We start from the raw sequence: 27379 nt of genomic DNA, 5'->3' as shown, positions 1-27379 counted from the left end.
AAATCTATTAAACCCATTCTATTTGTCCATATCTGGTAGTCAGTCGTATACTAATAAGAATAATGAATGCAGGAAGCTAATTATTCCACATGCACACGTGACAGTGGCAGTGATGATGTCATGATATTTGTATTTCTACATGGGACAATGAGGAATGAGATGAACAAACAGCAAAGTGGACTCCAGAGTGGATTAAGGAACTGCGGATTAATACCTCCTGTTTGTGCTCCACCCTCCATCTCTTGCTTACTGCCCAGTACATTAGCAGCAATGTTGTTCACCATGTTAAGAATTGCATCTAAAAATAAAAAAAAGAGAAAATATTTGAGAACAAGGAATTCATGCTAGAGAATGAGGGGACACATTTGAATGAAACCTTGACATTCCCTTCTGCTCATCTCCTTTCATGTTTTTTTGTTCCAACTTGCAGTTTTTCTCTATTATCTCCTGCTTGTTTACATAAAACTTTATGCGCTTTTACAGTTCGGTTCGGTGAGTATAGAGTGTGTTGCAACACCCTGCTTCGGGAGATGCCAGCATTTGCGTGTGTGTGTTTTAAGTCTTGTACAAACAGCTTCATTTCTGAAATCTGAACCTCAGTCTACATATATGCATGTAAGTGTGATGCCAAGTGGGTTAAACACTGAGGAAACCCTCGCTGGCGCTCTAGGAACTACTGACTGAGCCACTAAAGCGTTGGCTTCTCACTGTCTTGGAGGCCCAGAGAGATGGAAAACTCTAATAGATCTATAACATCTATAATTACCACATTAGGGTAATTATTTTTGCTTTTACATGCAGTATTAAATTCACTTCCTCACACTTGGCATGAAGTCTCCAGACTAAACCATCAACACAGACCACTGAAGAATGTGAAGACATTAACTGGTTGACCTTGTAAATGTATAAGTAACTTATATTCCCGTAGCGCTTCCAGCTAAAAATCCTTGATTCACTCCTGTATCCAGTCAAATGTGCTGTCATGATGTCAGTTTATTAAGGTAGATTTGTGTGTGTGGGTGCGTGGGTGGGTACTTACTAGTTGCTGAGCCAAGGAGATTTTTAGAGGCCTTGTCCTCTGATGGTTGGTAACCAGGAGGATAATCTTTTACAGAAAGACAAACAGCAAAGGTTAATTCTGGTAACTTAAAAACTCACAACACACAAACATTAACAAACATGAAATTTCATTCGAAACAACAAGGAAGTCACATTTCAAAGAAAAACAGTTTCACAACACATCTGCATCTTACCATAGTCTTCATCCAAGTACTCCAGTCTTTCTGAAGGGTACTGGGAGTCCGCTATCTCCTCGTACTCCTCCACCATGCTAGTACCGAACACTCTACATAAAACACGGACCCAAACACAATTTGTTACTTATCAATTTATTTTTCAAATATTGTTGCTTTAACATTATTTTTGTGGAAGATGGTTGTAAACGCATTTAACATCTAACAGCGAAAGAAAATCCTAATTATGTGACGAGTAGGTACATGTGTGTGCTTGTTTGGAAAAAGGATAATTACTCTATGCCTCAAGCTTGGCACAAAACCTCAAACTAGAAAAAATTTTAAAATAAAAAGAACAACAAAGCCTTGACTCAGTTTATTTGGCTGCTGCTTCAACTTCTATATACATTGTATATAACAGATTTTGAACCAGCGTATAGGACAATAATGACTTACAATAAACTTGACAATAATTAGTCTTACCTGATGAGACTGAGGGGACAGAAATGTTCTGAACCAAAGTGTGAGAGGAGTTCAACCTGCAGATGACATCAATAAATACTTAAAATAATAAAAATATTCAGCCCATGATGTCTACCTTTTTAATGCCAGCACGGCCAATGCCATGTTTGGTAAGATCTGCATAAACTCACAATGTAAGGATTTGCAAATCTCATTAAGTCCGTTTTTTTTAAATAGGCTTAAAGTAAGAAAACTACCCATTTAAAAATAAATGTCAGAAATATGTCTCAAATATATTTAAACATTTCACAGATCCTGAAAAATCTCTATGTCCAAGAAAAAAAAAAAATATAACCTTGAATGGACACGAGCTCAAGAACAATTTTAAAAAGGTCACCCTTACTGAGCCCAGTTTTTCTCAAGAATTTGCAGACCTGTCACGCAGAGAACATGTGAACATGACCCAAGACAAAGTGGAACAACATTCTTCTCTTAAAACTCCAATAACTGCTCTCCTCACTTTCCACACATTTACTGACACTTAAAAGAAGGGTGGATGCTACCGCTGCAGTAAACAGGGTCCTGTCACAAAGTAAAATATTGGTTTATGAGATCTGCAAATCAATACATTCTACGTTTATGTAGATTTTATAGTGTTTTAATTATGTTTCCATATGCCCAGAGTGTGAATGCAAAAGCTACCAATCATGTGCAAGTACAGTAAATATTGCAACTGATGAGCATTTGCAAAAGGTGTTTGTGTGCATGCTCTGGTTACATTACAAGTCTCACATGCAAGAAACATGGTTGCTCTGCCAAAGCTCACCCATTAGTGTATGACCATTAGGAGCATTTTAAAGTGCATCATAACATGCGGGCAGAGAGAAGAGTGCTAACCTTAATGTACTTGATGAACATCTGATGCAAGAGGAAAAACAGGAAAAGGACAGAAGGAGAGAGAAAAAGAGATCAATAACGACCGATTCAAGCCACAAGCAAGTCAAGCATCTGTTCACAGTTTGGATCAAAGACACTGCTGATATTCTATGTGCCTGTGTGATCGCTCCATAACAAGCAAGATACTAAAAAGATGTTTGTGGAAAGCAGTTGGAAGAAGGAAGAACAGGTCAAACTGGACAGACATCCAGACATAGCTGATTTAAACTCAACACATAATTTTTAAAACAAAAACAACCAAAATAAATCTAGAAACTTTTATTTCATAACAGACCACACAAAACACAAACACCCACACTCAGCACATAACACATTTCTATAACAGATGTAGAGCATTAGTAAACTTTTTTTTAAAAAATAGATGTATAGTCAGCAACAACAGACGTTTGAGGGAGGAGACAGTTTGGAAATGACTGATGGAAAGTAAAAAACGGATATGGAACAATAACATATTGTTATATATTAAAATCTAATGTACTAATGTAAATGTATAAATGATGCAACATTGCTCTCCTTGAAATGCCTCATTCTGGCGAGATTTGAAAAGGCTGTACCTTCATATATTTCGCGTAAAGCTGCTCATCCAGCGGGAAGCTCTGGACTATGCGCTCGTCGCGGGCGTGGAAGGTTCCGAGCTTCACCCATTTGCTGGTAGGATATCTGCTAAGAGAACAGGGTGAAGCAGGCTGAGAATGTGCACTAAAAATACAATTCAGCACGTTCTTAGAGGCTGGTGCTGTCGCACATGCTATTGTGCCCTGCGCCTGTCCTTCCATGCCAGAGGGTGAAATTTATGAGGTGTGGTGATGGCTGGAAATAAATGTGGAGGAGGACGCAGTGCTAGCTCACACGCAGATAGGAATCTAAAGGCTCCCAATGCTGCGCTAAAAGAATTTGGTAAAACTGGTAAATTTACTTCTGCCACGTTCTCCTATAAAAATTAAAACTCATAAATTCAATGCACCTGGCTAAAGAGAAACATGCTGCTTTTCAGTTTAGTCTGACGTTTGCTGCAAAAGGAATATACCTGTCACTGATGGAAACCAAAAAGTCTTTAGGAGTAGACGAGAAGAGCTCAAAGTTAGCAATGTCCAGCTGCTTGACTTGAATAGGTTCACAGAGCTCTATCACAAACCTGCGTAGACATAAAGACAGAAGGTTTTGCAAAGGTTGCCCCACACAGAGCACATGTAAATCTGTATCCTGGCAGCATTGTGACAGAATACGCACCAGATTTTGTTGCTGCAAGGATTTAGCATGTAAAGATCCATATTCTCCATGAGAATGGCTGAGGTGCTCTGTAGAACGTAAGAGAAGGAAAGTTTATATAAACTGGAATTGAGTTATCATACTTCAAACCTAAAAATCTTATTTTAAATGTTAAATGCATGAAGTGGGGTTCATCCTTCTGGACAGCAGGCTGTCTGTGCTCTTAGCTACGAGATCACGTGTCTTTGTGTGTAGGTGACAGGAGACGGGGGTGTTTTTTTTACCTTGGCCTCACTGTTGGCTGACAGGATCTTGGCACCACACTCCACAGAGGCGTAGTTATTCTTGAAATTTTTCTGAACTTTCTTCACGGGATGGGGGCTGCCACTGGCAGTGGTGTGGAGAGACTGACCTGGACAGAGAGAGCGATGCATTAGGCCCATTAGAAAGAGGAAAAAGTGGTGCCCGACAGGAACAAGTAGAGACGTTATGCAACACACAAGCTTCACTAACCACGGTACGTTGCGTGCGCAGGGAGGAAAAAGAGAAGCAAGAGGGAGATGGTGAGAAACAGAGAAGGGAATAGAGCACAGCCTTGCGTGCACAAAAACGTGAGAGGACAAACAAGCAGTGGCACGAGGGTGAAAGCTGAATTGTGAAGGCCTTCATTGTCAATAGAAGCAGATCTGCAACTGTGTCTGTGCAGGTCGTCAGAATTTCTCAAACATGCGTAAACCAAGCCTTTGGATTTAAAAGAGATTTAAAAGAAGGACTTTGCAGTTAATTTTGATTATGTCTGAATGCGTTTTATTAACATGTGCTCTCACTTTTCTCCTTCTCCACCTCCATGACTTGTTTCTTCCACTCATCAAAGGTGGGAATGTCTTCTTTGCTGGGCACTGAGGGATCGGTCTCCCTGACGTCCCCCGCCTGAAACAAAGGCGGGTGTATCAGATACACAGGTATCATGCAGAACGCAACATAATACCAGCAACTGAGGGATTCTTTTCTCAATACTTCCTAACAGCATGTAACATAAATGTCTGATAACAACCTGGGTTTATTCATAATGAAGCCTGTAATCCTTGATCTCTTGCTAAATGTGAGTAACAAGCTCACTATGAACCCTGATGAACAGTCAAGAGACTCCCATTGACAGCTTCTGGTCGTCAGATAGCCCCCGGCAACTGCAGCAGTGAAATGCACTGAGCTGTGGATAATGTTTTGATGGATTATATAAGCACTCTTTGGACCTGGAGAGTGCCTGATCCTAAAAATCCACGAACTCAGACAGCCTTATGTAAACATGTCGCGCCGCATAACAGGAGTCGTTACCAGCCGCGCACAGATTAGTCAGCAGACTGCGACTCCAAACGACAAAATAATAAGCAAATACAAGGTCACGCAAGCCACGCGAAAAAGGGTACAGTCGTGTAGATACGCTTATCCTTCAGCATAATTCAGCCATCAGCAACCAAAGGTGTGTTGACCAGCACTGTGCACATGGAATATTAATAACTGGGAGCAATTGATTGTATAGTGATGTGTGACCACTTCTACTGGGACAAAATCTGATTTACTGAAATCATCCTTAAGCCTTGGATCATAATTGCTCTGGTAAATATTCTGTGGCAGCTACACTAAAATTGTGGAGATTTCTATCACAGGATAAAAATCCGCCAGCAACATCATGAACATTATATGAATAAACAGAACAGAAAAATGTAAAATAATGAATCATTTAATTCCCATTTTAGTTGTCCATCCATCCATCCATTTTCTTAACCGCTTACTCCCTAGTGCGGGGTCACGGGGGTGCTGGAGCCTATCCCAGCTGGCTACGGGCGAGAGGCAGGGTACACCCTGGACAGGTCGCCAGTCCATCGCAGGGCAACACATAGACAGACAACCATTCACTCACACACTCACACCTACGGGCAATGGAGAGAAGCCAATCAACCTAATGCACGTCTTTGGACTGTGGGAGGAAGCCGGAGAACCCGGAGAGAACCCACGCAAACACGGGGAGAACGTGCAAACTCCACACAGAAAGGCACCAGGGCCGCCTCCGGGAATCGAACCCAGAACCTTCTTGCTGTGAGGCGACAGTGCTACCCACCGCACCACCGTGCCGCCCCCATTTTAGTTGTGACACTGCAAACTCTTTGTGGACTTGCTACATTTACAGATCTCTTGATTTCCTTCATCTGCCACAAGTTCCTGACCTGCTGTCTCTGGTGTCGGGAGGTGTTCCTTTCATGGTCCACATCGAACCCCTGTTGCTGCTGTTGCTCCTGGTCCACATGACCTGAGGTGGGCTGAACCTCGGCTTTAGGATCGGCGCTGTGGCTCTGGTCTGGTAGCTGGTCCTCTATGCTATCCTCGCCGACACTGTAGCACAGCATTGGGCCAATGGGGTTGAGGTTGAGAGAGGCGTTGAGAGGGAGACGGAGAAGGAAGGGATAAGGATACGAAAGGTGACGCTAAATAACATGATGCAAACAGAAACACATTCCAATTAAATGACAATGCTGTTGTCTCTTGTTTGTCAGCAGGCAAAATGAATAAAAAAGGAAATACGAATTAAAGAAAAAAAAGATCATAAATGGGAGAGCAAGGTCAGCGGTCGATGGCTGCGCACAATAGAGAGGTACCTTGATTACCTGTCTCTGACTGGACTGGCTTCCGGGGGTTAGAAACTCACCTGAGAGGAGGGTTTCCAAAAGGGGAGTTTTCACAGGTTGCCAGTTCGGGGGGAATGACCCCGCACTGTGAATCAGAGTGCTCAGCAAAGACAAAGCTGTCTACTGGGAGTTCATCTCCTGCACTGGCAACCCACACTGCACTGAGGGGAAAAAAAGGACACGGTGTTTACCACACCTCCGTACATGTGAGCGGTAGCGAGGGGAAGAAAGGGCAGAAGAGGAGAAGGGGACAAGATAGAGTGGAGTGAGAGCAGTGAGAGAGGAAGAAAGAGAGAGAGAATGAATGAATGGAAAGAGTTATGGATGAACTAAAGGGATGGAAACGTCAGACGCTGGTGTGGCAGCTGCTGTGATGCTCGAGTCCAAGGGTTTCCAAGCGATGGGGTTGATTGAGGGTTTACCCAGAACGCATCTAGACTAAAGATGGGTGGTCACAGTGTTATGTCCACAGGTGATTTCCATAAGCTTCCGATGCGACAAAAATTCAAGCGCATAAGCAGTTCAGTGTAATGTCACAGTGCTGCCCATAAATTCCAGGAAAAGGAAAAATCCAGAGTCAGACCAGCTCTCCTTACAGCTCCTCAGTTTGTCATCGGTGGTTACATTAAAACATAAAATAAAATAAAATAAAAATAAATAAAAAATAAAAAAAGGGGAGCAAAAGTTAAGAACCTGCCGTCTTAACAGACACCAAGTTAAAGAAATGTGCAAACTACACATGCAATGTGACAAAACACTTCGCCTGCACCGGGGTGAAGCTGGCTGTGACCACCGTAACTGCCTTGTGGCTGCAGTCAGCCTCCAATGCCAAAGGCCAGGATGTGAATCTGGGCTTACCTTGGGTGAGCTGGCTCCGCCCCCTCTGAGGTAGGTGTGGTCGTGGGTTCATGTGGGGGGGTGCTTGGGTCCGGTTCCAGGCCCTGGTGTGCAGTGGGGATGTGACCAGAGATTTCTGCTGAGGTTGGGGGTGCTTCTGGAGTGGAGGACAGAGGGGCTCTCTGGTCATGGCCCTGGATGCCAGTTTGCAGCTCGCCCTCGGCTCGGGGGTCCGCGCTGGCATCTGGCTCAGGAGCAACAGGTACAGTATCAGACTCTGGATCTGGCTTCGTCTCCTCCAGCACAGCTTCCCGAAGATTCACAGTCTGAAAAAAGCAAAATACACACAGAAAAACATGTTAAACAAAAATTGTTCCTGTTTAATAGATTATAACCCAACACATGAACGGAACAATGATGAATCACATATTTGTGCAGGTTAAAATGCTGTGTTATTCCATTGTGGCTGTTTTCTTATTGAGCATTAGACTGACTTTACTAAGTGACCTTTATCATGTTACCTGTTTGTTTGTGTTGTCGTGTGCGTTCAGCTTCTCCAGTGCTGCTCTCTCCGTCTCTAGGCCCACATCATACGACGTGTGTGTCGAGCATTCTTCCACCACCTGGGGAAAAAAACAAAAATGGGTGAAAACTTTTTAGTCTTGATTAAGAACTATACTTACAATACTGGAAAGATTACTATCTGCATTTAAAGCACCATCACAGAACAATTTAAACTGTTAGCGACACATTATTACTGAATTATGTTTACTTTTACCAAAGCTTTTTGTGTGAAAATGTCAAATGTACAAAGGCCTTTGCATCTCCGGCTGTGAAGTAGCCCTTTGTTGACACACAAAGGCGTTTTTTTTAAAGCGGACGACCGACTGCCAGGCTTGTTGAACCGCCCTGGCATCGCCTGTTCGCTGCTGGACCACGAACAATGATCCTACTTCATCTGTGCTCACACGTGAATACCAAAGCGCACTCGCTATCCAAATTATCATTCATTCTGATCCCTTTACACACATTACCACACAGAAACTACTCAGAGTCCATTCATACGAACGCAGGGTATCAAATGTTAACCTTGGCGGCAAAACCATGTGGAACAGAGAATACAGTACAGTACACACTATGAAGTCGAAGCTCCACGGGTCTCCAATTATGACCTATATCAAATCATATCATCCAGCAGTAAGACCAGTAGTCTGTAGTGTGTTACTAACATTAATAGCCAAACAAACTAAGAACGTTTAATCACCTCTGGCATCCATGCGCTAAGTGAGTTTAACTGTATGCAGTTTATTCAACAAAGTGTTGCATAAACCACCACTGACCTTGTGTTGTGTGGAGTCCTGCTCGTGGCCTTCAGGGCTTTTGTCCCCAGCAGACTGATTTGGGTTCTGCTCCGAACAATACACATGTTGACTGGGACACCTGAAACAGCAACGCAACAGTATTATCACCATATAGAACAAGTAAAGGACACATTACATTGGTCACATATACCTTAAGGATACAAAGGTTACATAAGTGTTCTTTTACTTTGCATGGTTTCTATCTGATCGCTTATTTCCACATGTATCCATAATGCATAGTACAGAATGATGGAAAACCAGTTACTTTTTAGGCGCAGTGTGCTCAAAATAAAACTGGGCCAGCGCAAGGAGATGCCTGGAGCACAGACTCACTTACAACATCTGTGCCAGACAACTGGGCCACTGCAAAAACATGATAATTGATGATTCTATACCCATGTTAAGTCATCAAATGCACTTGAAGTAAGACTCCAGGGAAGAGCTGTCCACACAGAGAAACAAGCGCGAAGATGAACACTTTAACTACTTCTATGTAATGTACAAATACCTTGTTAAATGACGTCTACAGGTTCTGCAGGAACCGACATGTGTACTGTGCATGTGCTCAAACCCCACAGGCAAGAATACATTACGAGAATAAAAAAAAAAAATGCAAACTCCAGCAGGACATGACGTCGCCTTGTGACGACTGACATGGAAAGGCACGCAACTCAGAAAGACCACGTGATTCTGGAAACTGGAGTGGTTGCCCTTGAGCGGCTAAATATTAATGTCAGCAGAGAGCAGGACACATGCACCGTCATGTTAGCACCCTGTCAGCCAGGCCATCAGAGAGATGAGCAGCGGGCACACACACACCCCACACATTACAGAGACAACCATCTGTGCAAATCAGGGTCCTGTCACTCAGAGAGTCTCTCAACCGGATTGTGTCTAATCATATCTGAAGGGATTGAATGATGACATGATGATTCACGAGCCAATGAGCACTAAATAGGATAGTCTTTGTACAAGGATTATACTCCTTTGCATTTGAACAAATTTAGCCTGCTAGGAAGAAAATGCAGCAAAAGCTTGAGAGCCAGGTAAATGATGGATGTGACGCTGCTTATATGTTGAACATAGGTGCTACACAACACTGTCCTGTGCTCAAATGTGAGACAACTGCCCGGACCCTGTCAGGACATTCACGGTGTCATTTTGAAACGTGCAAATGTTAGTATGTGCATAAACACCTCATAATGAGCTAAGCAAAAATGCGGGAAGAAACTACACAGACATTAAAGGCAACCTAAGATCTCAGCATACAGCTCTAAGCAGTAAATATAAACCATAGGCTTATATATGCTCCTGGCTAAACTTAGAACCAAAGGCTGGAACTATGCTGTGTTGCGTTTCAGATGTCGTGCAAACACATGGATGTTTCAAGGACATTCTTCACATATTTCACTGAAGATTCCACAATGTTATGTAACGAACGGCTGTAAAGGTTTATTGGCAGCAAGTCGTGAGGATCCTTGTGGTGCCAAAATGATGATTCATATTTTTATATAAAAGAAATGATCACGCATCATCATTACAGGCGGTGAAATACAGAAGAGTGAGGATTAAAAAAGAGACAGAATTACAGAAATTACATCTAACTTCTACAACACGCTATCTGTGTATAGATCAGTTTCAAGTGTTAAAGCAATGCTGTGGCTGTGACCGTCTAAAGGATAACAAGGACCGATGCGGTGCTCACATTAAAGAGTAATCCGGCATTAGAGTAAACATGCATGCAAGCAACTGGTCCACGCGGCGCCTTGATGGACAAAACCCTGCGGACGATGACCCAGATCCAACTTCCTTCCTGCACCGTGGTGCAGTGTTTCCTGGGGCGACCCCATGGTGCCACTTCCCAAAGGGAAACCTGCTCCCCAGCTGAAATAAATGTGATGGGCTGTGTTTTTCGATTTGGAGGACAGTCTAAAAAAAACAAGTTTTATTTTTTGTTGAAACTATATTTACTTTCCTCACAAGATCCCATGTGCTCGAACTCATCCATCTGTGGTCACGTCACTGTGTCACGCTCAATATTTGCCGTTCGCTCGCTTAACTTGAGGCCTTCAGAATATCAGTGCTGGTATAATTGGTATGATACCCATGGCATGGTCTGAATATTTTACCAGGCACTCAAACTCTTCTTTGTATCAAGGTTTAATTTACCTTATGCTCTTAATGAAGTTTCACATCCTAGTTTTAGGGAAAAGTCCTAAATTAAGTCTTATCCTAAAGGGTGTAAAAACTAACAAGTGAAAAATAAATAAACTGTTTAAAAATAAGCATTTTATAAATTAACTACTCATTTGTGCAAACGCTATCATTTTTTTAAAAAGGCCTCTACTTGTGTAATAACATGTGAACACGTCCGTGCAAACAATCAATTTCCATGACGATAAATGCAAATCGTGCTGACTTGCATAAAGTCAACCGGTGTTTAACCGCAACCTTCCAAGTGGTGGATCTCTATTCAAATCCTTACTATTCAAATACAGGGATTAAACTAGATGAAGTAATTCAAGACCACACTTGTCCTGCACTTAATGAGTTAAGCATGAATTCATCCAAGCTCCCACTCCTGCTCCGTGTCATCTACATGAATGAGGGGAAAGGCGCGATAGTTCTTTCAAAGGGAAAAAGGAGGGCTGCTCTGAGAGCGTCTGACTTGAGGCTATACTGTGACCTGGTTTCCAGTTCAAGTGAATATGCAACAGTGGAAGAGGGAGCCCAAGACCCACAAATGTAAGGGAACACGCAGACCACCGGAAGAGTGTTTTAGCGTGCTATAGATGTTAAGTACCAGCCGTGGCTCGATGCCAAGTGGATGGAGGAAGAGCCTGAGGCAAGAGTAATGACTCAGCAGCCTGAAAATGCGCTCTTCCTCATTCTCTGTTCCGTGTTCCAATTAGAAGCACCTGGCGACTTCAAGGAGATATTCCAGTCTCTTGACACCACTCAGTGTCTGTGGAAGATGCATTTGAGGGGTCGACCAAGTCCAAGTTCAACCTCACTCACCCGTGACAGAGTGCATCATCAGCCACAGACGCAACTAAGAGGTGCCAAAAGCTGCCACACAACAAAATGCAGAAATATACAGTAAATGATGCCTAGAAAAGGCATCAGAGTGAGCACAGACAGACTGGCTGCGCGTCCCTACACACTGTCTGGACTGGTTCCGAGCAGCCAAATCCCCTGATATTTCCTGTTAGCTTTAGGGGCCCATTCAAGCTCAGCACACAGGCTGTAACAAAACAAACCAAAAGAAACCAACTGTCCCGTACCTACAGACTGGGCCAGCAACCATTTAAATATTATCACCAGCGTCAGGGCATGCAAACTGTGCCCTGATCTCATCTCAGGGACGTTGCTCATCTGAATGTTGAGCAAAGGTTTTCACATGCATAGATTGTTGTTATTTTGCCCTGAAACACGTGTGTCACTGTTCTTTATACACACTCGCTCTCGTTTTCACAGCACGACATTGGTAACGAAACCCACGCATGGCCTAAATAAAAGGGCTGCACAGTCTGTGTTTTTTGGTTTAGATGTTGGACTGGCTTGTTGCGGTCATTACATAAATTATCTCCTCTCTCTTTAACACACACACACACACCCTTTATACCTATATATAACCACCAGTATGTGACGTACTTACTCCCCTTAATTCTCTTACACATAAAATCTGTGTCACTGTGTCAAGTGCTGTGACTAAACAGAGATAATGGCACAATAAGTATGAAACTCCAGTGCAGAAAATCAAACAAAATGATTGAAAACATGCTCAAGTCAGAGGGTCTGCGTTATTATGGATTTAAGGCTTCACTGGAATTTGACAGGAAAGTGAATAGGATAACTGTGTGTCCTGAGCCAGAGTAAAGTCTTGTGATGTTTTTCCACTAAAGTTCATAATATTCCTGATGAATGACATGCTGGAAGTTAACAGACAAACCAAAGCTGGTGGAGAACGGAGTGATGACGACCTTTTACTTTACTCAACTGAACTCAACTAAGAGCAAACAAAGTAAATAAACACAACAGTTTTCTCCCAGTGCAGCTTCTTTTTCAAGCAGTTCGAGGAACCACATTGACTCAACACGGTCTGTGCTTTACAAACACACAGTGGAGAGAAAGAAAAAAAAAACACTGCGAGCATGAGCTGAAGCGAGAAAATCCAAGTTCCACGTGGGCAGAGGTGGATTGTGGGACAGGGAGCGGTGCCAGGGCTCAGCAGCAAAAGTAGGCCAGTGCATCTGCCAGGCAGACAAAAACATGGAATCACTGTTTGTGAAAGTGTGTGTGTGTGTGTGTGTGTGTGTGTGTGTGTGTGTGTGTGTGTGTGTGTGTGTGTGTGTGTGTGTGTGTGTGTGTGTGTGTGTGTGTGTGTGTGTGTGTGTGTGTGTCTAAAAGTATAGAAGCCCAGCCTTAGATGACTGAGTGTGTCTGCGTGTGGATGTCTGCATTGCCACTTCTCTCTACACTGAAGCATGTACAGCTGCAGTTTGTTGTAAAGCCTTCTGATCCACCATAATCCTCTCCACTGTGGCATCCTCCGAGCAGCCAGGACACAGTGGCTGCACCAGTAAACAGTTCTCTCTGATCGACCTCTGTCTGGAATGAAAGGACTTGTGCTGCACCAAAGGATGTCTGAGAAAGAATGAATGCCCAAAAAACATCTTAATTTCTTAAGGAAAGATCCAGGTAATGGAGGTTACAGTGTGTTGATGTGGTGAAGATCATATACTGCCTTCCTTTCTCCTATGTTCAAAATACAAAGATGAACTCAGGCCCAAACTCTGTGGGATGATGCTTTAGAGTGTGTTTTATTTTAGAAACCCTATTCCACACATTTTAAGAAAAGGACAAACACCCACATCATCACAACCTTCACCCCAGCAGCTCAACATGAAGGACAACCTCTGCCCCCACAAAACCAACCTACCACCTGGAATAAACCTGGCTAATATTAGCTTGGGCCACTGAAGATCTGTTAAGCTACAGAAGGTCTTACAAACTGTCATGTTTCTGTTGAAACAGAACTTGATTGGTGTCTTTTTTATGACTCTTAGCAGCCATTATTCCCTGGCAGAATGCCACAGCATCGCTATTCTCATTTTAAAGCCTGATCACGACATCTGGTAACTGTAAATGACATGCGTACAGACATTTTATAAAATAGAAAAGCCTTATAATCTCATATCCACACTGGCTTTAATGAGATACTTATTTGTTTTTCCAATTCCTCTTTGGCTGCACCAGCTCTGTGACGCACACAAGATTTACACTGGACCCTTTCTCTAGGATGCAGCATGAATGAACAGGCACACCTCTATTTGGACACAGATCTGTAATGCTGTGGCATACAAGTCACCAGTTGCTTCTTTAAGGTTATATTTACCTAAGATGCTTCCTTCACTGACACAGAGCATGATCACACAGCCAACAGTGATCACGAGCGCTGTCGTTAGAAGAAGAATAGCAATAATGGCTCTTCAAGTAATTTTACTAGATGATTATGTTTGTGCTGCTACAATAAATAACACGGTTTTTTATTTAACAAAAGACTAAAAGACTAAATTGGGTTTGGGGGAGAGGTTATGTCCACAGTCATAACTGTCCCAGACCAGTGGATCAAAGCAGCCTGAGAACATAGGTTCAGGACAATGGGACAGGGGGACACAGCCGTGTGATATAATGTAATGTGATGGGGAAAGCCACTTTGCCAGCAAGGGTTTGATGGGGTGGGCGTGAACACAGTCCATGAGCATTCTTCATCAGTATATATGCATCAGCAGGCACAGCAGAGGAACAAAAACTCCAGCATTCACTCCAGGACAGACTGCACCCACGAGCTGCAGCCTGGTGAAACATTAATAGTTAAAATACTTTGAAAAAAAAATTGATCTCACTGAGAACTAATTTTGAAATATGCCTTTTTTTAAACACTTTCCAGTACTAGAGTACGTGCTTGGAAGATCTGTTTTGAACTCCCGGTTAGTAGCTTCAGATACAGTGAAGAACAGAAAGCGAGGAGGGGGAGGGGAAGACATGAAACCCGTAGTACTGTGTGCCGAGGTGGGGGAGTTTTTTCCTCCGAAGACCAGGAAAAAGCAAAGCAACTCCTGTGTTTGTGTAATGACCAAGCCACAAGGCAGGATCCAAGCCATTCCTGGTGAAACCACTGACGCTTCTTAATGTTTTACAGCAATGGCATATAGATGTGTTTACCATATAACCATGATCAAAACCAAAAAAAGTTGTCATAATACTCTCCTCTTTCCTTTGTCATGCTATCCTCTTATACATGCTTGCACATGTAACAGAGCACTGCGGGTGTGACGCAAGTCTCCACCTTCAATATTTAACGCTCTCCACCCTCAGTACTGTTCACCAACACTGTCAACAGTGGCGTTACTCCTAACCGCTGAGCCTCAGGCTACTGGCATGTGTTCAACACACACTGTGCTTCTGACAAGACATTATATGCGAAACAGGATTTTGCAAATTATGTCCTGCTACCAGAAGTTAAGAGAAAAAAGTATCAGTTTTACTTTGCAAAACCGTTGTGTTATCAGGTTCATCGGAAACAGCTACGGGTTTTAAAACCAACTATATTTAGTTCAAGTGACAATGCTAAAGAAACCCAACTAAAAATAACTTAAATTCACAAATAAAGAGGCTGTTTAGTGTATCTGTTCTGCTAATGAGACATTATTTGCAGACACAGCTGCCGGATGCGAGACTAACATTTAGTTTAGGGCAATAATCTTTAACCCTTCGTTGAGTAAAGGAAGTAAGCCAAGGTGCATGAGCACCAACCTGAAAAGAACAAAACTCATGCGCTAACTTCTTAGTTTTATATTACACAACGTGGCGGGGGTGAGATTTCTCTAAATAGACTAAATAAAAAAAAATGCAATTTACTAATAGTAGTAAAATAATAGTTACTTCTAATGAAATTACTTAAATGGAAAAAATTGCTAACAGCTGTCGTTTCTGGGGAGGTGCAAGTCATGCTGAAGTATAGACAGAGCCATAAACGCATAGTCATGGTGTAGGGGCCTGTCGCCATGTGCTACCTACAGCAAAGGCTAAGAGGACAACTATGAATCAAGCTCCTCCGTCCAGTCCTCCACCATACGTTTGCCGCAGCTGCAACTGCAGCCTGACTACTCATGTTGTATACGCACACCAGATAAGACTGTTTTTGACATTTGGGTGTTTTTTTCACCCAAACTCTGCGGCATAATTAGAATCAGATAAGACACCCAGCGCTGGCTGTGGCTCAGGTGTTGTGACATTACTCGTTAGAAGAAGGTGCGAGCGTAAAACATTAAGGAACATGCAGCCAGGAAACTGAACAGCCTGCAGGCAAGTCAGCTCGGTGTGCTTGTCAGGAGCAATAAAGTGCAGCTCGGTCTCCTCAAGTACAGACCGGGGCTACCAGCCCAGAGCTGCTGGAGTCCAGGGGTGGGCCATGAGAATTTACTCTCAATCTGTAGGTAACTACCATGTGGCTTCCGCAGGCAATGTAAAATATGAAACAAGTTAAAGTCACGGAAATAAATTAAGTACAAGGATATGGCCAGAATTTTGAATAAGTGTAAATCACTGCAGGTTGTTCCAAGACCCTGACATTAATAAAGGCAGCAACATGAAACCAGCAGTCTGAAGGTGATGAGCTTCAGGAAAAAGCTGACGCAAACAAGGTTCTCCGAGCGTCTACTTAGCTTCCATTTTGCCGTGGTCAGTTCCAACCCTCCGTCTTTTAATGGCAACGACAGAAAAAAAAACACGTCTGTGTTACCATGTCATTTACTTACACAAGGCAGTGACAACGGGCTTCTTGGACGCTGACGCACGCGGGCAACACAAGGAGAATCGACTTATGTAACAACAAACCCCCGAAAGGCAACGTTTTACGATGTGTGCGGAGCACGTTCAGCCCACATGTTCTCTCAGCGAGAGGCCCCTAAAGCGGTACCCTCCACTCCTTCTGTTCACTCTTTGTGCTCACGTTGCCTTTGAGCAAGTTCACGGACAAAGGAGTACAGTCTGTATATAAGTATGTTTTATTTACCCACAAAAAGTCTTTGTACTGTATAGACAACCCCCCCGCTGACTCACTGAGTATTTTTACAGTATTTATGTACTGCAAAGTAGAAATTCTTACACAGGCTTGCTCAACAACTGTTGTTAAGAAGGCATGACCTTTCAGCAGAGGACAAAAGAAGTGAAAGCACCTACTGTAAAGATCATCAACGTGTAGATGCTTAGGGTGAGCTAAAAGACTACAAGCAGAATCAGAATCAGAAAGACAAGCAGAATCAAGGTAGGTTTGTGGCAAAACATGGCTTAGAGTAGTAGAGTATAATTAGAAGGAGCAAATAATACAGAGGCCAAACCACCAGGTGCCTACATTTAATAGATAATAAAATTTGAGTGCAGAGTGGATTATTTCCTTTACTTAAAGATGCTCATGTATGCGTTGTAAATTTTGTGTCTGCAGTCGAGTGAATTGTAGTATGAAATCTCCATCTGGCCATGAGTCTTGTAATCATGTTATATAATAACAATAATCTTCAAATGGCTATTAAACTAATAGGCCTATGACACTGGGACCAAATGAGATGATGACACATGCGGTTATGTTTCACTAATGCACTGGCCACAGCCGCTGTTTATTTGTAGTTCTTTCAGTTTGTAACCTGCAAGACGGGTTGTGTGACTACAGAGAAGCGCTGAAATGCCACAGTCAGTGAACGTGGCTGGAAAAGCACACCCTGACACAAACATGCTTCATTACACACGCATAGACTTTCTCCAGCGATGCTGATGTCAGCCTGACCCAGCGTACCTTACACATAATAAGAACCCTGTTGCTGACCACAGGAAGGAAGGGACACCATGACGCACAGAAAATTCAGCTGCAGCACAGAGATCCCTGCACGATATCCTCATGGTAGTCTGAGTAATATACAGTTTTTTTCTGAACTAGAAACAAACAAGCAACCCTGATGTTACAGGCTATACAGATTTATTAAAAGCAGTAGGTGAATCACACCCCACCTACTCCTTACCACCGGTCACTTATTACAAGCCCTGTTTCCACACCTAAAATCTCCGCTGCCTTGGAGACCTTTGGATTACTGCAAGGATTGCATTCCCCGTTTCCCTGTTCCCTCTGGGACGTGTGAGAGTTGGCACATTGGAGCGAGAAGTTCACAGCAGCGCGTTAAAAAGGGTTTGCATTAGTAATGAACTCTGCGCGCATGGTTGCACGGTCATTAGTCCGTTTGGGAAAAACTGTGAAAGTGCAACAAGGTTTTAAGCAAAAAACTGAGATGTAAAGCTGAAATCAAATATAGCTGTTAGCTGTGACAATGATTTCATTTAAAGATTTAATTCAACAGGAACTATAAATGTCTTCATTGCTCTTCATCACAGGAGGAGGAGCCAAATGCCTCTTAGCCTCTGTCTTCCTTGTTTGTGCGCAAAATACATGAGAAAACAATGCTAAACCTTATTTGAGCAATGCCCAAACCCTTAAAAAACTAACATAACGATGTTGTAAAGTCACAAGGATTACAGAGACTGAACAGTGGATTTAAGTATTTCGCAAATACACAACCAACCTTTTACCTTTAGCCTTTATTTACATTAACTTGCCATTAACTTAACTTTTATTTATCTATGACAGCATTAAATATCACTAATCCTGGTTTTAATCTAATAAACATCAACACTAAAATCTCCTTCCAGTGCAGTGAGAAAACAGGGAGCAGGAAAATAGCTCCACTGGTTTTGGACAACTGTTATCATCAGGGGACACGAGAGTAAAATAGAGATATGGCATCTTTGGTAGAAGCACAAGTCCCTGCATGGGTGGTTCTGTACTTCTAATATAGATTCTTTTGTACAACACAGATCAAGCGTCTTGTATTCTTTTAACCACAATTGTTAAGAGATACTAGAGAACTGCTGCAGAAGAGCCGTACTAATGCAGAAGGCTGACAGAAACAAACCCGTTTGCAGCCTTCACGCTGGACATTCACAGTCAGCTCCTGAGTCACCAATCTGGATAAAGGTACTGTAGCATGTTAGCTGGGCTGGTAATCCTATTCCATGATCCCTGTGTATTGTTAACTGCTCCGTGCTTGTGAGATTAGACAAATTCATGAGTTGCCTTGATTAATTTACCACCGTCCTTACCGTCCTGTGTATGTACAGGACGGTAAGGACGGGGACACTTATTTATACTACACAATCAATAACTGTTACACGTGTTCAACTAGGTAGTAGTCTCACACAAACTGTATATTCTTGGGGTTTGACGGTGAAGATGTTATGTATCCTCAAATTAAGTTATTTTATTGGTGTTTATAACAACAAAATCCTTATTTAAAATCCTGTACCACTAATGACAATAATCATCAATCTCAGGGAAACGCAAGTTGCTGGTTCATAGAGTAATAAACTGGGTGATTGTGTGGTCAGTGCCTCCTGCCTGAATCAACGAAATCCTGGATATAACATCTGTTTACTGCTACTCGGTGATAATACGGGTTTGATGGGATTTTAAACTTAATAATAACTCAGTGGTTTAAACCGATATTGGGCAACACAGCAGGTCTGTCAGAGAAAGCTGCTTGTCACACGCTATCAGCCCCAACATCACTGTCCAACGACACTTGCTAGCTGCGGTGCTAATCAACAGCTGGCTAGATAAACCTCCAATAACAATTCAAATAACAAAACTTTATCACGCGGTCATATGAATAAGTGACATAGACACACACGGCTCCTGGGTTACAGGTTAACTAATCGTTGGCCATATCGACAGTGTACAGTAACTAGCTGATCATGTTAGCCGCGTAGCGCGGATGGTTCCTGTCACTGAACACAGCTCATACAAGACGTGAACCCAGTCACATGAGGGACAGTACGGCTACCGGGAAACGGGCTTCTTGTGTTGTCCAAGCTCTCATTCTTTTAACCATTTGCTTCATAACGTAAATGGAGGTACGAGGCGAAGCTTACCAGAACAGCAGAGCTACAATGAGGCACACCAACAAAACGCGCAGCCTCTTCATTATCTTCCCGCGGGGACCAACATCCTCGCTCTTTGGGGTTTTTCTGGTCACTCGCGTCTACACAAAACCCCACAGACAAGCTTGCTGTTGGCCGAGAGCCTGCGTTAATCACAAATGGGCGAAGTGCAGGCGTCTGTGGTTAAAACCAACGCTGGAGTTGTACTGTTTTTCATTGTACGGACCAGTCGTCCACCCCTATTTCGGTTTTAGCTTCTACTGCTGCTGGGGGTTAGATGGCGCTCGGTAAGTTCAACCCCTGCATACATCTGACCAATCACAGGAGACCTACGTAAATATTCCACCCAATCAGAAGGGAGGTGGCAACTCGTTGAGGAAAACCCCGCCCCCCCGATGAGCTGGAGACTGACGAACGGGACGCGTTATCTAATTCATGATAAGATTTTTTTTCTAGAGGAATGCAATGTTCACATTTATTGCACAACAATCTGATGTCAGGTTCCAGTTCACATCAAAAGTTAAATAAGTGTGTGAACTGACAGCATGTAGCACCAAAACATATGTAACATTGTCTAACAACCGCAAAAATTGCCTATTAATGTTTTTAAAAAAAATCGTTTTTCTATTATCTGTATTAAAAAACAGCGGACACATTTTGCAAATTATCGAATTATCGTTTTGTAGTTGTCATGTCCTCCCTATAAATAATTTTGGTCAAGGTATTTGTTTTGCGCAAATAGTCTTTTGTTGTGTAAATAAATAATCTGTTTTACAGTATTTCATAGCTTGAGTTCTTATTCGTTGCGCGTAAATAAAAAAAACTACATTTTCCAAAGTGCAAATTGAACGGGATACTGAATTCGCCTGTGCTTTAATAGTCTATCAATAAATATCAAATGAAAAAAACAATGCAAAAATCACCCAATTTATTATTATGTAAACACAACATCAAATGTATCAGGCGTTGTTGAGAACAGTAAACGACAATGTGTTGTTATTTTGAACAGGCGGGGTCCTGAACCATCGGTAGTCACTACTCAGAACATTTCCAGCAGAAGTGTATGTCAGAAGTTTTGGGCGAACTCTATTAGCTGCCTCAACCAGCTCACTGATCCCACCGACCGCGAGACCTTCGACCGTTTGGGGCTTTTAGCGACTCGGACAACACGATGGCGTCGGTCCCGGCATTTCTGTGTGCGCTGTCCGTGATCGTGGCTCTCGTCTCGGACAGCTTTGTGGCGCTGGCTGCCTTCTCTCAGTCCATGGACAGCGACTTCACGTTCACGCTGCCCGCTGGTCGAAAGGAATGTTTCTACCAGACCATGAAGAGAGACGCCTCACTGGAGATTGAATATCAGGTCATAAACACTTTCATCACCGGGATAAACTGGTTTGAAGTTGTAACGTTAGTTGAGGAAATTCAAACGTAGCTGTGAACCGAATGAATGACACAGTTGCAGTGGTCAGAACTGGTGTTAGTCTCATCATCGTCATCATTATTATCATCATCACCACCTCGCTACTGTTCTTAAATATAGAAAGAGCCACAATAACTCTAATAAGTATTAATGCATTACAGTGCAGCCAGCAGGTTGTGACTCCCACTTGGTTTTGGATATTGTTGAACCTGTTCAGCAGGTCAGTGTGCATCTTAAAATCCTGAATCAACCTCTGAGTTGGACTCATATAATGTGGCATCTAAGGGATTTGCCACATACCAAGCAGTTTATCCTGTGTACCTGTTGTAGTGTCTAGCCTGGAGAACAGGGTGGCTTATCTCTTTCAGGGAGAGAAGCCTTGAAAGCAAAACTTATAAAACTATAGTATTTTCTCACATTGTGAGTCTTAAATAAATTGCATGAATTACAGGTATTAGATGGTGCAGGTCTTGATGTGGATTTCTACATCTCCTCTCCATCTGGCCAACTGCTGTTCAGTGACTATCGCAAATCCGATGGAGTGCACACGTAAGTAATGTACATCATGTGTGACACAGTCATTGGTGACACGGATACATTTTTCTGGAAGCGCTGCATTTTTTTCCCCCCAGGGTCGAAACCGAAGATGGAGACTACATGTTCTGCTTTGACAACACATTCAGTACGGTCTCTGAGAAGCTGATCTTCTTCGAGCTGATCCTAGACAACATGGACCAAGATGAGGAGCCAGATGACTGGAAGGAGTACGTCCATGGGACAGACATGCTGGACATGAAGCTGGAAGACATCATGGTGAGGGTGTAGCCAATCCCAGATCAAGATTAAATTTCACATGAATGTACGATTGAGAATTTAAAAATTGCCCCAAGTGAGTTTATTTTACTGTTTCTCTGTGTTTTAGACCTTGTGTCTCTATCTGTCAGTGACATATTTGTCACAGGGTGACACTAGGGGAACTTGGTGACCCAGCTATTCACAAAATAATCTGCTACAGCGTCAAAGTCGCGGCTGGTTCCTGTGGTGTCACAAAAATAGATGTCATGAACTCTTACCTATTGCTTCAGTGCAGCCAATTGTTTTAGCTTGCGCCACAGTCTCCGCTGCCTTCTTTACATCTAAAGGACTCATTTGTGCGAGAGGTCACTTAAGAGAACCATAAGCAGGAAATGTGTGTTCCAGCTGTGGAGGGAGTATTTTTTTATACTCGGGAAGGAATACACCTGATTAGCCTTTTTGTTTCCATAGTAATACTTCTAACAAGACCTCAATCTCTTTATCTTGATCACTCTGCTGTATTATAAATGTTTTAGGTTTAGTTGCCGGAATAGAAATGTGTAGTTTCCAGCCTTATCATATTTGACCCGTCGTGTCTTTTCTCCTCCAGGACACCATCAACGGTGTGAAGTCTCGGCTAGGGAAAAGCGTACAGATCCAGACACTGCTGCGCGCATTTGAGGCCCGCGATCGAAACCTCCAGGAGAGTAACTTTGACCGGGTGAACTTTTGGTCCACGCTCAATCTCGTTGTCATGGTGCTGGTATCGGGGCTTCAGGTCTTCCTGCTCCGCTCGCTGTTTGATGATAAAAGGAAAGTTCGTACATAACACTGGCCCACGTGCACGGACAGAGAAAACGAACACACTTCCCTGCAGACACCTTTGGGATATTTTTCTCCACCTTGTGACTCTCAACAAAAACACACAGACATTTTGACATTTATGATAACAAATGTGCCACGACTGTTTCTTTGGTCTTCAGTCCTGTGGAGTTTATGGGACAACAGGAGTTCCTGCTTGGGAACAGGAAGTTTTACAGCCCACTCTGCTTTGAAACCTCAGGCTTTTGACTACAGGATGAAAATTGCTTTGTTTTCTAGTCCCACTAGCTGCTCTTTGTCTACGAAGAAAGTGGTAGAAGTAGCATGTTTATGATGTGAGTATTTTTTTAACAGAGCCTTGTGCCCCAATGCTAAGATGTCCTCTTTAATAACGGATATGATTTTTTTATTTAAGCTGTATGAAGAAATAGTTATAACTCTGAACTATTAGATCTATTTCTACTGAACAGCAGAGAAAAACAGCATGTCCCCCCATATGTTACGTTCATCTGCTTGTTTCCAAAATGTCTAAACTAGGATACCTTTGTTGTTTTCTATTTAGTCTGTGAGGCCTCTGAGATGTTTTCCATTTTGTGAACATTTGTCTTATTAATGAATAAATCTGTTACTGTTTTACTTTTATGCCAGTACTGAAATGTTGTTTTTGGGCCGCATCGCTTTATTTATTAATGGAAATGGAAGCAGGCAATGTCCAAACCTCTACCCCACTGTAGAACGTCTGCCCTACTTCACGCTGCCGTGACCTGGGAGCTTGTAGCATGCATGCTCCACTTCTTCACTACTGTGGAGCCTCAGCTGCTGGCAGGTATCTGCTTACAGGCATCTTCTGTGTGAGCCTGCTTTTCTCTGTGCAGGCAAGAGTCTATTTCTATCTTCTGACACCTAGAAGGTTATTACCACTAACATGTGGGTGCACTGCTCAGTTTAATATGACTAAGACTTCCACTGCCTTGGTAACATCATCTGTCTTGTATTAAAACTAAACTGATGATAACACTGCCTTTGGTGTCATAGAATAAGTTATTTCTTTATTTTTCATGCTTTGTTTTCATTTTGTACTTTAATTTAAAGGGTTTATTGGGGCCCACAAACAGGTCACAGGTTTTTATCTCGTTTATTTGACAATGTGTTATGGTGACTTGTGATTGGAGCTGAAAGTGTTTTTTTTTTCTTTGTGTTTACTGATCTCCACAGACGGAACCTTGTCACTCACCTCCTTGCTGAAGTTAAACTTTGAAGAGTGAAACTGATTTAATTTGATGGCCATGCTGTAGGTATATATGTCTCATGTCTCTGAGTTTGGTGTATATCTGCTATACTATGCACAACATCTGATTCCAGGAAATGTTCGTCCTTTATGTCTTTGTCACTGCTCATTATCATCCTTCACACTTCTGCCCAACTAATCGCCCAGTGGTATGCAATGTTTAAGTACTGTGTGATGAGATTCTGTTTTTTGTGCAAATGACAATTTAGTATTAAAACAATAAAACCTGTTTTTGATTCACTTAAAAAATAAAAGACTACACACCATTTTATCACCTATAAGTCTGTTGTTGTGTAATGACCAAAAATATCTCTAAAACAGGGTTTGTTACATGATCCAAATTACATTCTACAACTACATTCTAGAACAGGCTATACAGTCTGCACAACCCTAATTTAAACATACAAAAATAGATTATTGGTGTCTTATAAAGTCTAATGGATTCCCAAACAAGATTCTGTAATGGTTGAATAAATGAAGGAAGACAAGACAATAAATAACCTGACAGACACTAAGTGACATGTGTTTACTACACTCAAACGACAGGGGGCGCTGTGAGCTCTGACAGCCAGCGTCACTTCCGGACAAAAGATTATAGTGTCAGTCGGCGCTGGACAAAATCAATTCATGATCCCAGGTAAGTTTAAATGCCTTACTTCGAATTGGTCACTCAGTTGTCAAGATGTTATTGTTCTTGAGCCATTATACATCGCGTCTGAGTTTAATTTAGCGTAAAGTTGGTGAATACTCCAATCAATGTAATATTTGCTTTAAAAAATGGATCCGGATCGGAACCGGACCGCAAACACAGCATCCAAGGTTTGATCAAAGACCAGTGCCGATTAAATCAATAACTTAAATATCTAATTAAATTATATGTACCTTGACTGTAGCTACGACATTAACACATTAGCTTCTAGCTAAAGGAAGCTAGTTGGAGATACTGAAAGTAAAAAGGGGTCCTTATGGATCTCTCTTACACACACACACACACAGACTGGTGGAGTGTAGTTAATCAGGTATTACACATGAACACGTTAGAGCCTGGAGCAATGAGTGTGTCTAAGTTCCGCCTATGCAGCAGGAATAGTACAGAAGCACTGAAGCCAGTCTGCCCAGTTTAGAGAGGGTATAAGGAACCAGTCGTAGGACCTGATGTCCTGGTTATAAGCACTGATCATGATCCAACATGTTCGGACATATTGCTTGATATCATACTATCTGAGTTAAATGAGTTTTCACATTAGACAAGCTGTGGATTTGAGTTTTGTAGGACAGTTCCCTGTCAAACCAAATTCATATACATCACATGTGTGATGCTGGGCTGTATTACTTGAATCACCTATTAAAGGTCTTAAAAGTAGAACTTGAGTCAGTGTTTAGATCTGTCTGGGTGTGTGTGTTTCTGACCAGGGTGATGGGGCCAGACAGTGCCCCAGGACCTGTGGTGCCCTGGCGCAAGGTGCTCTGGGAGCGCCAGGCCTTCCCCGACAACTATGTGGATGTGCGATTCCTGGAGGAATTGCGCAGGAACGAGGGCATCCGGCAGTATCACTACTGGGCTGTGGTGAAAGAAGCGGGTTTTGTCGGACAGCAGCTGTCTTGTGTGGCCATTTTCATCTCCCTCTGGCTCTACATGGAGCAGGTACAAATCTGTGGTTCTTAACCTGAGCCTTTACTATGTGGTATTGCGTTGTGTATATGAAATGTGTATATGATGTTTACTGTCATGTTGTATGTGCTGCTCTTGCAGGGTCTACTGTCCCCTGAGGTGCTTCTATCCTCCACTCTCATATGTGCACTGCTAGGTTATGGACTGCACCAAGCTTTGATGACTCAGGTTGAATCGGGCTGTGAGCCTCGCACCCATCTCGCTGACCTCCAGAGTGCCTCCATTTTCCTCTCCTTCACCTTTGGCTTCTCTCCGGTCTTAAAGACGCTAACGGAGTCTGTGAGTACAGACACGGTGTACGCCATGTCTGCCGTGATGCTGCTGGCCCACCTGGTGTCGTTCCCTTACGCCCAGCCCTCACCCCCGGGTAGTCTCTCCCTAAACGCAGCCCTGTTCGCCTCCGTGTGCTTAGCCTCAAGGTTGCCTGGGGCTGTGCACACCTTTGCCATGCTCAGCTGTGCCCTGCTGGTGTTCGCTCTGTGGCCCTGCCTGCTACAGAAGCTGAGGGACAATGCTCCCAGACAGTTTACTGGGGTGTGTGTGGGAGTGTGTTTGGGAGGAGTAGGAGGTCTGGGGTCCCAGTCGGGTGGGGGAGCAGTGCTTCTGACCCTAGCGCTAGTAAGTGTTACACTACTGTGTCCCCTACTGCTAGTCAGGCTGCAGAGGCACAAGGACAACATCCATGGACCCTGGGACGAGGCTGTGATCCACGAGGACCTCATCCGTCTAATGCACTAATGCGCAGAGCAGTGCTTCTGGCCAAACTCACGAGTGACAAGTGTTTCTGTATAAAAACCATTTCCGAAATCAGTATTGTGTGGATGCTGTAAATTATCATGTTAACCCTGTGATGAGAACTTGTTTTACAGAATGTAAATCTCTTTTTAAACTATTGCATTGTACGTTAACTTGTATAGATGTATCAACTAATGTGCATTGTTAACTTTAATAACTGGACTTATTGTAAAACTATGCAGAAACTCTATATCAGAGATGTTTTAATCTGTGACAAATGGTTTTGTAAATGTGTGTTGTTTAACACTGTGGGCTTCATACAAGTAACAAGGGCTCTAAGTCGGCTACAAACTGAAATAAAAATGTGTTTTAACATGTGATCTCGAGTCTTGCTTCAGCTAAACTTGGACGTCACATGGGGCAACGCCTTTGCCAGCTGATGAAAAACACCTGTTTCCTGCTCACAGAGGGAAGCACCGCAGACCTTCAAGTATCTAGTGTTTCTAGATATAAAAAAAACGAAATGTCTGCCTTGCAACGGAAGGAGTGTCTCTAAAAAGTGCACCAGAACTACGATGAAGTCGACGTGTGCCCATAATTCAGCTGATCATTCCCAACCCGTGTTGATAGCTGCAGTCTCACCACTGACCGCTAGGTGTCGCCCTGCACCGCCGCTTCCTTCTCGCTGATTGGCGACCGCCTTGTCGGTCGCGCCACTGTGTCACCCAGCGAACGAAGCCACACTGGAACCTCACACACCGTCACACCAGCAAACAGCGTGCACGAGGCTGCACGAGGCGATAGCTATTATTATGATAGTTAGGTATTAAACTGTATGACAATTTCTAATCAATTG

General features: G+C 42.9%; 3 protein-coding genes across 8 annotated transcripts in view; 2 read left to right on the top strand and 1 right to left on the bottom strand.

Moving 5' to 3' along the window:
* suco (SUN domain containing ossification factor) overlaps window positions 1-20073 on the bottom strand; it is a 28514-nt gene extending 8441 nt beyond the window's left edge. For 2 of the 6 annotated variants that reach the window (XM_029145849.3, XM_029145855.3), the window contains exons 1-16: window positions 19783-20073; window positions 8722-8821; window positions 7903-8004; window positions 7403-7707; window positions 6565-6705; window positions 6086-6251; window positions 4688-4790; window positions 4145-4272; window positions 3882-3949; window positions 3679-3786; window positions 3206-3314; window positions 2592-2612; window positions 1716-1771; window positions 1254-1345; window positions 1040-1105; window positions 215-298 (exon numbers count right to left, since the gene is read on the bottom strand). In XM_029145849.3, coding sequence (XP_029001682.1) covers window positions 215-298; window positions 1040-1105; window positions 1254-1345; window positions 1716-1771; window positions 2592-2612; window positions 3206-3314; window positions 3679-3786; window positions 3882-3949; window positions 4145-4272; window positions 4688-4790; window positions 6086-6251; window positions 6565-6705; window positions 7403-7707; window positions 7903-8004; window positions 8722-8821; window positions 19783-19835 — 1702 coding nt within the window. In that variant the 5' untranslated portion in view covers window positions 19836-20073. The remainder of the gene's footprint in view (window positions 1-214; window positions 299-1039; window positions 1106-1253; window positions 1346-1715; window positions 1772-2591; window positions 2613-3205; window positions 3315-3678; window positions 3787-3881; window positions 3950-4144; window positions 4273-4687; window positions 4791-6085; window positions 6252-6564; window positions 6706-7402; window positions 7708-7902; window positions 8005-8721; window positions 8822-19782) is intronic. The other 4 variants (XM_029145850.3, XM_029145851.3, XM_029145853.3 and 1 more) reach the window with 4 other exon arrangements.
* Window positions 20074-20811: 738 nt separating this feature from the next.
* Window positions 20812-24353, top strand: tmed5 (transmembrane p24 trafficking protein 5). The gene is made up of 4 exons (XM_029148962.3): window positions 20812-21151; window positions 21663-21760; window positions 21844-22024; window positions 22617-24353. Exons 1-4 carry the CDS (start codon window positions 20963-20965, stop codon window positions 22833-22835), a joined length of 687 nt encoding a protein of 228 aa, XP_029004795.1. The 5' UTR covers window positions 20812-20962; the 3' UTR covers window positions 22836-24353.
* Window positions 24354-24651: 298 nt separating this feature from the next.
* On the top strand, window positions 24652-26903 carry pigc (phosphatidylinositol glycan anchor biosynthesis, class C). Its single transcript, XM_029149271.3, has 3 exons — window positions 24652-24753; window positions 25530-25761; window positions 25870-26903. Exons 2-3 carry the CDS (start codon window positions 25534-25536, stop codon window positions 26524-26526), a joined length of 885 nt encoding a protein of 294 aa, XP_029005104.1. The 5' UTR covers window positions 24652-24753; window positions 25530-25533; the 3' UTR covers window positions 26527-26903.
* The last annotated feature ends 476 nt before the right edge of the window (window positions 26904-27379 follow it).

The sequence above is a fragment of the Betta splendens genome, chromosome 4 (assembly GCF_900634795.4).
Source record: "Betta splendens chromosome 4, fBetSpl5.4, whole genome shotgun sequence".
Taxonomy (NCBI): domain Eukaryota; kingdom Metazoa; phylum Chordata; class Actinopteri; order Anabantiformes; family Osphronemidae; genus Betta; species Betta splendens.
The sequence above is the reverse complement of the archived record's forward strand: the minus strand, read 5'-3'. Positions and strand labels throughout refer to the sequence as shown.